At 49.3% G+C, this 13906-nt stretch overlaps 1 protein-coding gene across 1 annotated transcript; it reads right to left on the bottom strand.

Moving 5' to 3' along the window:
• Positions 1 to 3585: 3585 nt before the first annotated feature.
• On the bottom strand, positions 3586 to 9966 carry FTSJ1 (FtsJ RNA 2'-O-methyltransferase 1; the record flags this gene model as incomplete). Its single annotated transcript, XM_079727148.1, has 12 exons — positions 3586 to 3704; positions 5121 to 5162; positions 5379 to 5576; positions 5666 to 5769; positions 6679 to 6762; positions 6865 to 6967; positions 7054 to 7107; positions 7193 to 7245; positions 8891 to 8969; positions 9312 to 9402; positions 9501 to 9570; positions 9831 to 9966. The coding sequence occupies 11 exons, from the start codon at positions 9964 to 9966 to the stop codon at positions 5130 to 5132; spliced, it is 1005 nt and encodes a 334-aa protein (XP_079583274.1). The 3' UTR covers positions 3586 to 3704; positions 5121 to 5129.
• Positions 9967 to 13906: the final 3940 nt, after the last annotated feature.

Below are 13906 nucleotides of genomic sequence, written 5' to 3'. Positions count from 1 at the left end.
TTGCCACTTCTGGACTCTGCCTGTGGGGTGGACACTCCTGGGGGTCACAAAGGCTGGGCTGTGGACGTTTCTGTAGTCAAGCACTGGGATGTGGACACAGCCAGGGTAAAACCCACCAGACGCATCTGGGGTCACAAAGACAAGGGGAGAACATGTTTATGGTCACACGCACTCAAGTATAGACACCCCTCTGCTCACCTTGTTTGGGATGTGGACGCTTGTGGCATCACACAGACTGGAGTTCAGCTACTCCTAGGGTGACAGGGATGACGTAGTAAATGAGCCTGTGGGGCCACAGAGACTGAGGTGGGGACACTCCTCGCCCCCACCCCAGGTAGAAAGCTCTGGAGTTGCAGGCTGGGGAGTGACACCCTGGTGGTCACAGATCCCAGAGCATAGAGACTTCATTGATCACACAGCCAAGGGTGTACCATCCTAGGGACACATGGACTGGGTGGTGGCCACTCCTATGGTCACACAGAAAGTTGATCATCCTGGGGTCATGCAGACTATTGTGTAGACCCTTCTGGAGAAACACAGGCTGACTGTGGGTCCTCCTGGGGTTACATACACTGGGGTGTGGACACTCCTGGTGTTTCAAGCACTGAGGAATGATCACTCCTAGGCGACACTGACTGGCAGGTGGAAAGCCAACAGTGACAGACTGGGGTGTAAACAAACAATGCTTTCGTAACACAGACTAGGGGTGTGCTTCCCTCAGGACACACATTGGCGTCTGGAGACTCCTGGGGTCAGACAGAGGGTTGGACATTTCTATGGTGACAAAACCTGACATATGCCACTGGTGAAGTCACCCAGACTGGGACGTGGGCACTGCCGCTGACTGACATACTTTGCAGTGGGCACCTCTGTGGTCAAGTAGACTGGAGTTTTTACAACACTGCGGTCAGAAGCTTTGGGATATGTGCACTTATGGGGTCACAGACTATGTTTTGAATACTCCAGGTGTCACACAGACTGGAGTGTATACCCTCCTGTGGTGACACAGACTACACTGTAGACACTCTTGGGGGGCGGCAATGACTGAGGTGTGGTAACCCTGGGGGTTACAGCGACAGGGGGATGGACACCCATTGTTGTTACACAGTCTAAGCAATTGACAAACCTGCGGTCATCTGACCAGGGCGTGTACACTTTGGGGGTAACACAGGCTGTGTTGCGGAAAGCCTGGGGTCACAAAGACTGGAGAATAAATATTCCTGTCATCACAGACTGGGGTGGAAACACTCCAGGAGTCACTGAGACTAAAGTAAGTACCCCACTGGGGACACACGGGCTGGGACGGATGTACCTCTGGGGACAAACTGACTTTGGCATGGAAAATTCTGGGGTCACACTGAGGGGCGTGGACACTCCTGGAGTCGCAAGACTAGGGACACGCAGGTGGAGAGTGGGCACTCCCGAGCTCAGAGAGCAGGCCTAGGCTGGGTGGGCCCCTCCTTGGCCACACACTTGGGGGTGTGGACTCCACTGGCTTGCACAGACTGGGAATTAGACACTGCTCCTGTCAGAGAGACTTTCGGTGTATACTTCTGACGTTACACAGATGGGGGTGGACACCAGGGACACACAGCCCGAGGTGAGTATGCCCACCGGGTCCCAAAGGCTGGTGTGTTTACGCTCCTGGCAATTGAGACGTGGATACTCCTGGGACTATACAAACTGGGCTGTCCACACTCCTGGGGCGTCACTGACTCTAGTGTGGACACTGCTGAATTTACATGGTGATGGGTGTGGACACACCACCTTTTGTGTGGATACTTCTGTTTTACATTCCTGGAGTCACACAGACTGGGGTGTGGACATTCCTGTGGTCATACTGACGTGGGTGATAAGACTCCTGGGTTAACAAGCTGTGGTGTGGGCCCCCTGGGGTTAGACTCAGTATGGACACTCCCAGGGTCACAAAGTCATAAGTATAGAAAACACCTGGGGTCACAGACTGGGATGTCGGTAGTCCTGAGGTCAATGGCTGGTGTGTGGACAAAGAACAGTGATTTTCTAAAGATAAGCAAGTAAGCTGCAGAAACCGGGTCTGCCCTTGTAGCTGGTGTTTGTCAGCTCCTGTTTGCTAAAATATAGAAATTCAGGACAGCAGTCATGGCAGACTTTCTGATATTCCTTTAAGAGAGGGGTTCTTAATGTAAAAAATTTGTTCTGGGGAGTTCCCTGGTGGCCTAGTGGTTAGGATTCTGGGCTTTCACTGCCGTGGTGCGGGTTCAATCTCTAATCAGGGAACTGAGATCCCACAAGCCATGCAGCACAGCTAAAAAAAAAAAAATTTGTTCTGGGGAACCCTTTGGCATCTGATCTGATCAAGTCTGTGGACTCCTTCATAGAATATTTTTGAAAGCATGTGTGTGCATGTGCATATCCACACACACACACACATACTCAAATACACAGGATTATGGAAACTATAAACAGCATGGAGGTTCCTCAAAAAATTAAATAGAACTACCATATGATCCAGCATTCCCCGTATCCCAAATATATACTTCTGGGTATATATACAAAGGAGATGGACTCACTGCCTCTAAGAGCTATCTGCACCCCAATGTCCATTGCAGTATTACCTATAATAGCCAAGATATGGAAACAACCTAGGGGTCTGTCGACAGATGAATAAAGAAAATGCGGTATGTGCATATGATAGAATATTATTCAGCCATAAAAAAAGGAAACCTGCCATTTGTGACTACGTGGACAGACCTTGAGGGTATTATGCTAAATGAAATTAGTCAGAGAAACACAAACACTGTGTGATCTCACTTATATGTGGAATCTAAAAATGGGTGAAGGTGGTCAAAAGGTACAACACTTCTAGTTATAAATAAGTTCTGGGGATATAATATACAGCATAGTGACTATACTTATCAATACTATATTGTATATTTGAAAGTTGCTAAGAGAGCAAATCTTAAAACTTCCCATCACAAGAAAAAAAACTGTAACTATGTGAGGTGATAGATGTCAATTAAACCCGCGGTAGTCATCTTGCAATATACACATATATCAAATCATTATGTTGTACACTTTCAACTTACACATTATATTAATTATATTTCAATAAAACTAGAAAAATAGTTACCATGTTAAAATGAAACAACATTGGGATGCTATATGAATTTTTTTATTAATACATCAAATTTCAAGATCTTATTCAAAGTAGTGACCAATATGAACAATATTTCAAGATGCCTGCAACGACTGTAACATAACATAAAAAAGTAACTGTGATCTGTATTGGTGGAAGTTGCAGGCACTGCTTTTACTATTGTGATTTGACGCCAGCATTCAGATCTGGGAGTATAGCTAAAATTTCAGTTATATTAGTGAAAATAAAGATGTAATATTTCCCCCCATCAAATCCACACATAACCCTGACTTCTACCCAGGTTAAGAACCCCCACTCTCAGGGTAAATTCTGGACATAATCAGGACACGGCTGGAAAGACTTAGAGAAGAGGCAAGACCCCACTCAAGAATCCCTTCTGCAGTGCAGACGGACATTCCGTGATGTTTCTTTCCTCGCTGTGTTCCTGGTGGTTGCTGCAGGTTCCCACTCGGAGCTTGTATGTTCAGGACCGGTTGATGAGATATTTGAAAACAAGTTCATCAACTCAAGTTCTGGTTTTCCTGACAGCAAACAGCTTCCGAGTCCTTATCAGATTGCCAGCTAACTAAAGGTCAAAGTAAAAGGAAGTTTTAAACCAAAATGTTTCCCCACTGTCTTCTACTATAATCATTGTTTGCTCAGCTACTAACATTTTTTTGAAGTTTTTTCCTTTACTTTCATTGTGAACCATAACACACAGAAAAATGCATAAAACATATAATGTTCATTCTTTGATGTGTAGTTCTCCACTGCGAATAAACCAGGATTTAACGATCCATACTACAGCTGATGGATATTTGGGTTGTATCTAGTCTGGGGATACTACAAATAGTGCTGGCTAGGAACATTCTAGTACTCATTTCTTAGGAGTGGAACTGGCACACATGCAGCTTTAGCAGATAATGCCTAACAATTTTCCAGTGGCTACACCATTATATGCTGCCATGGGTGTATTCAAGAGTTCCAATTGTTGCACATCCTTCCCGACGCTTAGTATTGTCAATCTTTTTAGTTCTAGCCTGCATTTCCCTGACGAGCAGCTTTTCATGTGCTTACTGGCCATTCTCATATTTTCTTTTCCTTACTGATTTATAGCAGTTTTTTAAATATCGAGGATACTATATACAGGGATTATAAATATCTCTTCCCATTGTGACTTGCCATTTCATTTTTTTAAAGATGTCTTTTTTACTTCTTATTTTAATGGAAGACTTGGTCTGAATAACCATTGCCAGACAGGGGTGTCCTCTAATGTGGTATCCTGAGGATGCGAAGCCCTCCAGCACTGATAGGTTTAGCCCAGGCTGGTCCAGGCAAACTGGCTTCTCACTGCTCCCTCACATACCAGGCAGGGTTCCACCTCAGGGCCTTTGTATTTGCTATTTCCTCTCCCTGGAATGCTCTTCCCTTAGATAAACACATGATTCCCTCCTTCATCTTCTTCAGGTCTCTGCTCAAACATTACCTCAGTGAGACCTTCCATGATAACCTTTTTAAAAACTGCAAGCTGCCACCCCCTAGAATTCTTGACCTCTTTACCCTGCTTTAAAAATTTCTTCATATCCTATATTACTTTTACATTTTATATGTGTGTGTGTGTGTACATATATAGAGAGATCAAGGTAAATAGTTTGTGTATGTGTGGGTAGAAACTCCTGCATTTATACTGTGTTACTGCTTATCACCTCTTTCCCAAACTAGAAGTTCTGAGGGCCAGGATATTTGTCTGTGTTGTTCCCTGCTCTATCTTCAAACCTAGAAAAATGCCCAGCACACAGCATGTGCTCAATAAATGTTTACCGAGTGCCTCAATATGTAAAATCCTTAAAGCAGTTCCTGGCACATAAGATCAGGTGTTTTAGTAAGGGTTTGCTGACTGAAATCTTACCAGTTGATGTAAAAATTTCAAAGGTGAAATTTTACTCAGTTTTTTCTTAAACGTGCCATTTACTCAAATTCTTAGACAAAAAGGCAAATTTACCTTAACATCTTAAGGCGAACAGTTCATTTCACTGTCTTCCACCTACCCAAGAAAAAAAGAAGGGACTCAGATACTTGGCTAAGCCTTTCCGTTCACTCTACTTGGTTTTACCCATTGATTTTTATAGCTATTGGGAGGCAGGGAAGAGAAGTTTGTCCCAGAAACCACGTGATTTGGGGAAGAAGAAGGCACACGAGGAGGGGGTCACTGCGGGCACAGAGAAAGGGCATTAAGGGCTCTGGGCCCATGTTTCCAGACCTCAGAGGCCAGCAGGGTGTGGCGTTGTGGGGCGGCCAGGGACTGGGGCAACGTGTCCACTGTGCTGATGGGGCAGTCCTGGGGGCGGATCTCCTTGGCCAGCCGCCCCTTCTTCTTCAAGGTGCAGGCCTCCTGGTACGGTGGTGAGATGGGGGGCTGCGTGGGCGGAGTATACTTGTATTCTGAGCCGTCCTCTAGCTGCAGGGACACATATCGGCAGGGGGTGGTGAGGACCTGGGAACCTAGGACAGCACCCCCCATCCACCCACTGTTGGCTGGGTGCTTACATCCAGTGGGTAACTGCGGTCCGAATCATAGGCGCTCAGGTCCCCACAGGTCACAAATGGTACAATGATGCGGGTGGGACCATCTAATTGGTTGAAATCTGGATCTGACAAGCAGGGAGAGATGAGGCAGGACAGGGCTGGGGTGTCTGGGAACAGTCGTGACTCAGGCTACACCCAGGATGGGTACCGAGGCCTCCCCAACATATCCACCAGCTACTCTTACCCTCCTTTACCAGAAATCCTTCATCTGGTTCAGATCACTTCCTGAGGGAAGCCCTCCATGATCACCTGTTCTAAAACACACCACCCCCCCAACCCACTTTTCTCCGACTGCACTTATGTCCACCTGCCATATACTGTCTGGACTTGGTCTCACTCAAGTGTGCCTGCCACAAGAGCCGCTCTGTGCTTTTTTTTTTTTTGCGGTATGCGGGCCTCTCACTGTTGTGGCCTCTCCCATTGCAGAGCACAGGCTCCGGACGCGCAGGCTCAGCGGCCATGGCTCACGGGCCCAGCCGCTCCGTGGCATGTGGGATCTTCCCAGACCGGGGCACGAACCCGCGTCCCCTGCAGGACTCTCAACCACTGCGCCACCAGGGAAGCCCTGCTCTGTGCTTTTTCCCTCTAGGGGCCAGTCTGAAGGCCCTCACAGGATGAAATTCCCACACAGGGGTGGGGTTTCCACCTGGGGGTGTGACTGAGTCTTCTTAGTCTAGAATCTCCGCAGGCAAGTGGAGTCTCCCCTTGGGGTAGGACTCAGGATCCTCCAGTGACAGAATTTTCACCAGGTCCAAGAGTTACCACTAGGCCACTGGGCTAAAGATCCTCCTGGGACAAAATATCCATACAGGGGTGGCATTTCCAGAGGGTGGGGCTGAGGATCCTTTTGGGACAGAATTCCCCTAAGGGGCAGAGTTTCCACCAGGGGGTGGGGTTGGGGGCCCTCCTGGGACATAAATTCCATTGGTGGACAGACTCTCCCCAGGGATGGGGCCCAGGGCTCTGGCTCTCACCGTAAGAGTGGTCCAGCAGGGGTTTGGTCAGGTCCGGCAGGAAGCCCTCAGGGGGGTCATAACCCTTACAGACAGCAAAGGCCTCTGTGGGGATAAGGCGGAGTGAGGGGCGACTGCCACCACCACCCTGTGCGGATGGGTCCCTGAGATGCGCACCCCCCAGCCTGGCCCCTCCACCCCACTGACCAATGCTGGAGTTCCGGCTGCTCTTGGGCTTGGCACAGAGCACGGTGGAGAAGAAGACACGCAGCTGACTGTAGATCAGTGTCACATCCCGGCCTCGGAAGATCTGCAGGGTGGGGAGGCAGAGATGGAGGCCTGAGGATGACCTTTGGAGACCCCTCTCTACCCCCTACCAGGTTCCCCGAGCCTTACCTTGGCCACAAAGCAGCCCCCTGGCTTCAAGACATGTGTAGCAATGTTCAGAGCCTGTGGGCAGGACAGATGGCTAAGGCTGAGGTGGAGACAGCCAGGAGGGGACCAAACTGAGGCAGGGGCAGCCAGGGTTACTCACGGCTAGGAGGAGCTGGGCCTGCATATACTCATCAACATCATGGAGGCCGGTTACTGCATCAAGAGAACAGCGTTAGGGGGCCATCCAGTCTAGCTATGCTCCTGTTCTAACCTCCCAGAGAGGTTAGAGTGCTAAAAACATTTCCTAGGCTCTCTTACTGCTAAGGTTCTGCACGCAAATACTATCTGCCAACTAGATGCGTACTCTGAGCTCCTAACCCTTAGGCACTCATTTTTATTCTCAAAACCACCTCAGGCGCGAATATTGTTAACATCATTTCTACCTCCAGTCCAGACTGTTCCTCTTAACTCCAGACTCAGATCAGAACGAACATCTCAGACTCAATACATCCAAAAACAAACTCCCGATCTTCCTGCCCAAACCTGCTCCTCCCATCATCTTTCCCATCTCATCTGATCCTTCCAGTTGTTCAAGCCCAAAATCTTCGAGTTACCTTTGACACACACCCACCCACCACTCTCTCCTCACACCCACATTTAAGCCGTTAGCAAATCTTCTCAACTCCACCTGGACGACTGCAGCGGCCTCCCCTCCCCAGGTCTCACCCCTCACACTGCTCACAGCAGCCAGAGGGATCCTGTCACAACCCAAGTCAGGCACGGCCCTCCTCTGCTCACAACCCTCTCATGGTTTTCCCCACGCTCTCATCTCAGTGAAGAAGCCAAAGTCACCACTGTGGCCCAGAAAGATCCACACAAGGATCTGTTCTCACCTCCTACAACTCTCCTGCTCACTCACTCCGATCCAGCCACACTGATCTCGCTATTCCTCATACATGCCAAGCGCCCTCCTACCTCAGGGCCTTTGCATAGGCCAATTCCTTTACCTGGATTGTTCTTCCTCCAGATGTGCCCCTGGCCCATTCCCTTGACTCCTTTAGGTTTTTGTGCTAAAGCCAATGAGGCCTTCCCAACTTAATTTAAAATTCCTACAGGTACTCCCCTCTTCCCTCTCCTTTTCATTGACATCCCCATGGTACCTATCACCTTTTTTTTTTTTTTTTTTTTTTTGCGGTACGTGGGCCTCTCACTATTGTGGCCTCTCCTGTTGCGGAGCACAGGCTCCGGACGCTCAGGCTCAGTGGCCATGGCTCACGGGCCCAGCCGCTCCGCGGCATGTGGTATCTTCCCGGACTGGGGCACAAACCCGTGTCCCCTGCATCGGCAGGCGGACTCTCAACCACTGCGCCACCAGGGAAGCCCCCTATCACCTTTTGACAGGCTACATAGCTCAATCACTTGTTCCTCTTCTGCCTGTTCCCACTAGAACACCAGCTCTATAAGGTCAGAGTAGGTAAAATTTTATTCACAAATATTTTCCCAGCATGTACAACAGTGCCTGACACACAACAGGTGCTCAGTAAATGTGCTGAATGGATGGATGGCTAACTAACTGAAAAAAAAAAAAAAGAAAAAGAGTGAACACTAAGATGGAATTGGACAGTTGCAGAGAGATGAGCAATAAGAAGATAAAAGGGTGGACAAAACCCAAATGGTAGAGTATAGGGAGGGAGAAGACAGAGGCAGAGAAGAGGAAACAGAGGTAGGGAGAAGTTGCTAGATGTAAGAACAGCTGACAGTGGAGAGAAGAGGCAGTAAAAGAAGCCAACAGAGGCGGGACATACAGAGAAAGACACACACAGGGCCCCCGCCTGGCCTCCCAATCCCTGCTGTTTACCATCAGGAGCCCCGTCGCACACCACTAGGTCCGCGGGGCAGCCCTCAAAGTGCTGGATGATCTCCTTGGCAGTGGACAGCTATGGAAAAGAGGGAGGATGAGTGGCCCCAAGGCACCCCCTCCACAGCCCTCTAACCCCACCTGCCCTTGGCCCTGGCCCGCAGCCCCTGGGTCAGCCAAATTCTCAGGCTTTGCCTAAGACCGGGCTCCATCTCTGGGATTATTTTTTGCTTTCTCTCTGTGATGACGACAGGCTGGCTCTGTTTCTCTGCTGTTACACTCTCTTGGGTTCTCTCCGTTACTCTATCTCTGTCTTTCTCAGTCTGTTTGTCTTTCTCTTTCTCTCTTCCACTTGCCGTAGCCCCCAGGTTGGGGGGCCTTTGCCCAGGATACACCCCAACACCCCAAGCCATGCTCTCACCTGGGTGATATCCCCCTGGATCTGTAACACACCTGGTAGTGGAGCCATAGCCTGAAGGTCCACGGCCACCACGTGGCCGGACCCCTGGCCCCTGTGGACAACACGGTCCATGTCAGCCCAGTTATCACTCCTGGTCCACCCTCCATCTAACCTGCCCTCCCACCCTCCCATCTGGGACTCCACACTCACCCAATCTTCTGGCTCAGCACCTGGCTCCAGCTGCCCGGGGCCGCGCACAGGTCAACTGCCCGTGTCACACCTGAGCACACACAGGAAGGTGTAGTGGTCAGCTGCACCCACCTCTCCAACCTGGGACCCTGCAAAGTTCACCCCTTTCCCCTGGGGAGCACCCGTATCTATCTGCTGCCTAGATGCCCAGCTCCTTTTGCGTACCTGCCCATCTTCCTGCCTGGCCCCTGCCCCACAGACCCTCCAAGTCAGCCCATCTACCACAGGGAGCTCTGTAGACCTAGCCCACTTGTCTATTCCCTTCGCCCGCCCCATCCCCCAGTGACTCGCCCGCCAAGTGGGGACCTTGGAAGAGCTGGAATTCCTCGTCAAGTTGTAGCAGCTTGAAGGCACTGCGGGCACGCCAGCCATTCTCCTTGGCTAGGCGGTAGTAGACATCCCGCTTGTCCTTTGACGTCCGTCCCATCTCACACACTGTTTGCCCAGGGACCTGCCAACAGTAAGCTGACGCCGCCCTATATCAGTAAGTGGGCCATCACCTACCTCTGCAGGGCAGCGAGAACCACAAAAACTAAAGCGGGCTCATCTGACCCATGTGACAGCTCACTCAACAGGTGGGAAGGCTGGAGCCCGGTCACTAACCCCAATGACCTCACTGAGCCTGAAGGACCCTACCACTGAGCTCTCAGGCTCCATCACTAACCCCACAGATCCCCCCCAAAGATCCCACAAACCCAACCCTTATCTCATAGATGACCCATTACTGACCGTGTCCACCTCCCACTGCTGTCACTCACACACCACATATTAAACCCCACTATCAACCCTTCTCTGCCCACCTTACCCCCAATAACATCTCACTGTCTTCCCAGCTCTCCTCATTGCCCCTAGAGCCATACAGCCCTACTAGCCCCCCATTAATCCCTTGCTTTCAACCCACTATCCTCATAATACCTCACTGCGCTCCCCACCTCCTTAATCTCTCTCCCCGAAGTGATTAGGCCCCCAATAATTCCCTTATTACTACATCTTTATCACCGCCCCCCCATTAATGCCTGGAGAATCATGGCCTATTAGTCCCCCATCGAGCTCTCAATTACTATGATTTATCAGTCCCCATTAACCTGGCCCTCCAACTGATCCTTCATAGATCACACCATTAGCCCCCTGTAACCCTTCACTACCACACATTCACGTTAATCCGTGATAATCATACATCAGTTCCACATTCTCCCCTCACTGCCCACCTTTCTCCCCACCCAACAATCACTTGATGATCCCACCCAACAGCTTACTATTACCCCCTCTTTGCTCACTCTGCTCCTATTAATTCTTCAATGATCATACCATCATCACCCACTAAAACCTTTTGATTACAACACTCCTTCAGCCTCTCATTCTCTCTTCTTTGATCACTACTCCCATTAGTTCCTTGATCATGACTTTTACCGGCCTCTATTATTCCCTCCACAGCCGCACCATTATCCTTTCAATCACTATGCCCCACCACTCTTTATTAACCCGTTGAATATCATACCTCCATCAGTCCCTCAAGGATCACACTCCTACCTGCCTACCATTATCTTCTACTTGCCCACTCTACTATCCCCTCATTAACGAACACATTCCATTGGCCCCCTTGAACACATCGACTAAAACACGCCTTTTAGCCCTCACCGATTCCCCAATAACACTCCCACCAGACCTCTATTACACCCACGCAGCCCACCAAACCTCCACACCCACCCATTAACAGCCCTCTGGCTACACCGCCGGTCCCTCCTCATCATTACCTGAAAGCCCAAGTCCCCACTGGGACCACAAGACCGGCTCCGCCGGTATTTGGACCTCTGCGCCCCCCGCCCACCCCCAGACCATCCCGCATGAGTGGTCCCCTTCTCCAGACAAACCTTGGGTCTGGAGCCTACCTGGTGCCAGCTGCCCGGACTACACAGCTGCAGCGCCGAGGGCGAACTTGCCTCCTTCCCTCACCGGCGGGACAGCGCAGGCATGCCTCAACCGTCTTGGCCGGGACCCAAGTCCTCCGCGCCCCAGGGCCTACCTTAAACTTTCGGAGTGGGGAGAAGCGGAACGAAGGAGGCCGGTCCGCAAGCAGCCCGAGCCTGGGCGAGAGCGCAAACCGGTGAGAAGTCGTAGGGCTTCAGCTTGTATTCTTAGTTGATCCGAATGTCTGTCGCGCATGCCTAAGGGCGACCGGAGCGTGGAAAGCCTGTCATCGCGGAACGCGGTGGAACGCGATGGAACGCGGTGGCTCGCGCGAAGCGGGGACCCGACCTGAACGTACCACGTGAGTTCCGGCATCTCGCGCCGACGTAGCCGGTCGGGCGAACTGCTGTTCCCAGCATGCAACGGGCGCGAGTAAAGCTGCCGAAGTCGCGCACAGCATGGCCGAAACGTCGCGAGGCACGAGAACTGACTTTGTTCTTTTGTTACAAGGCGAAAATCGACGTACTCTCCGCCCCGCCCTTCTTGTACAATAGTATTCCTTGAGCCTGTGGACTACATTTCCCAAGATACAACGCGCGCGACGGCACCTATTTATTTTTCGCGCGCCGTGAAGTGCAATCGCCTCTGGGGTAGCGAATTTGAGAGGAAGGAGAGTGCGTTAATTAAGTGCGCGAGCGCGCTGAAGCTGCTCGGCTGCAATTTCAAATCCCACTTCCGCTAACTGATAGCGCCTTCTGACTGTTACCGTCTCAGAACTGCGGTTTCTCCTTCTGTAAAATGGGGATAACAAGTCGTTCAGACTCCACAGAGAGTCATTGGCAGGATTAAATAGGTGTAGTTCCGCACACTGTCTGTAATTCTGTGTTCTTCAAACACTTTTAACTCGGACCTAGAAAAAAAGACTGCATCTCGACCCAGTGCACAAGCAAATACAGTAATGGAAACATTTGTTATAGCGTTTACCATGTGCCAGGCACTCTTCTGAGTGCTCTCAGTGGTGTGCTGGTAAATGGTTAACAATCAGCTCTTTAGGTGGAGAGGGAGAGGAAGCCCTGATTTCTAACATTTGCCAGTTTCCATGGTTTACATACTATCACCTTGTCAAATTTCAACTTACCAAGGTGTAGTCACGGAGCACAGAGTCTGGAAGAGATGCACTAGTGCACCATTGTGTATTATTTCTACAGTACAATTAAAATAGGGATAAATGATCTCAGGAGCATAGAAATAATGAAATGTAGTAAAATAATAATTAAGAAGTGATGTGTTTTGAGTATTTATCACCTTTTAATTTTTATTTATTTAATTATAAGTTTACATAATTTCATTTTTAATAATAGCTGTGTTTTCCCCAGTTTACAGATGAGGAAAAGGAGACAAAGGAGAATATATATATATATATATATATACTATGTGTAAACATACACCATTTACTGCGTATGTGATGATATAGAAATATATAGTGATGTTTAATATTTACTAGTATATAAATTATATGTTAGCAAATAAATATAAATATGTCATGTGGACATATATATTTATGCTTTTTTGTATAGTTTATGTATAAAATATACGTATCTTATATAAATGTATATGCTGATATATATATATAAATCTAGTATCTATACATATCTACTTACTAAAGTAACTACTAAATGTAAATATACTATTAAGTATATAAATATGTTATGTCAGGTGGTGATAAAAGCTATGAAGGATAATAAAGGAGGGTGAAAGGATTGGAGAGTAACAGGGGTTGAACTGCTATTTTAGACAGTGTGGTCAGGGAAGGCTTTCTGATGAGGTGACATTTGAGCTGAGACCTGAAGGGGAGCACACCCTAGGAATATTTGGAGGAAGAGCATTCCAGGCAGAGGGAACACCAAGTGCAAAGACCCTGAAGTGGGAGTGAGCTTGGCAAGTATTCAAACAACTGAACGATAGATTCATCATTCCTTAGAAATGTGAGCTTCGCTAGGCAGGGGTTTCTGTTGTTTTGTTCACTGCTGCCTCCCTGGCGCCTAGAATAGGGCCCCGGCACACAGGTGGTGTTCAATAGATGTTTGCTGAATTCACCCTTTTGTTGCTTTGTTCCTTCACTCTTTCCGCAGTGGTGTGCTCTGCATTTATGTGGGGCCCTGGGAGGAGGTGTAGTAGACAGCCGCGCAGAGACCCTGGAGAGCCAGGGAGGAAGCCAGAGCTTGTCAGCGGAGTTCAAGGGCATTGTGGGAGGCGGTGGGAACATGGCTCCCCTGCAGAGGTGAGCAAGTGTGAGAAAGCAAGGGTTCAAGCCACCAGGCGCTGCTCCACAGACAGGAGGGGGTGCCAGGCATTGGGGGCCCATGTTCACCCTGTGGGATGCTTCCTGTTTTCTTGCCTTTCACAAAGCGGATGTTTAATTTTCTGCAAAGAAACTTGCTTCCTCCAGCAGGGCTGGG

Source organism: Hyperoodon ampullatus (genome assembly GCF_949752795.1).
Source record: "Hyperoodon ampullatus genome assembly, chromosome: X".
NCBI lineage: Eukaryota > Metazoa > Chordata > Mammalia > Artiodactyla > Ziphiidae > Hyperoodon > Hyperoodon ampullatus.
This window is presented reverse-complemented; position numbering and strand designations above follow the sequence as displayed.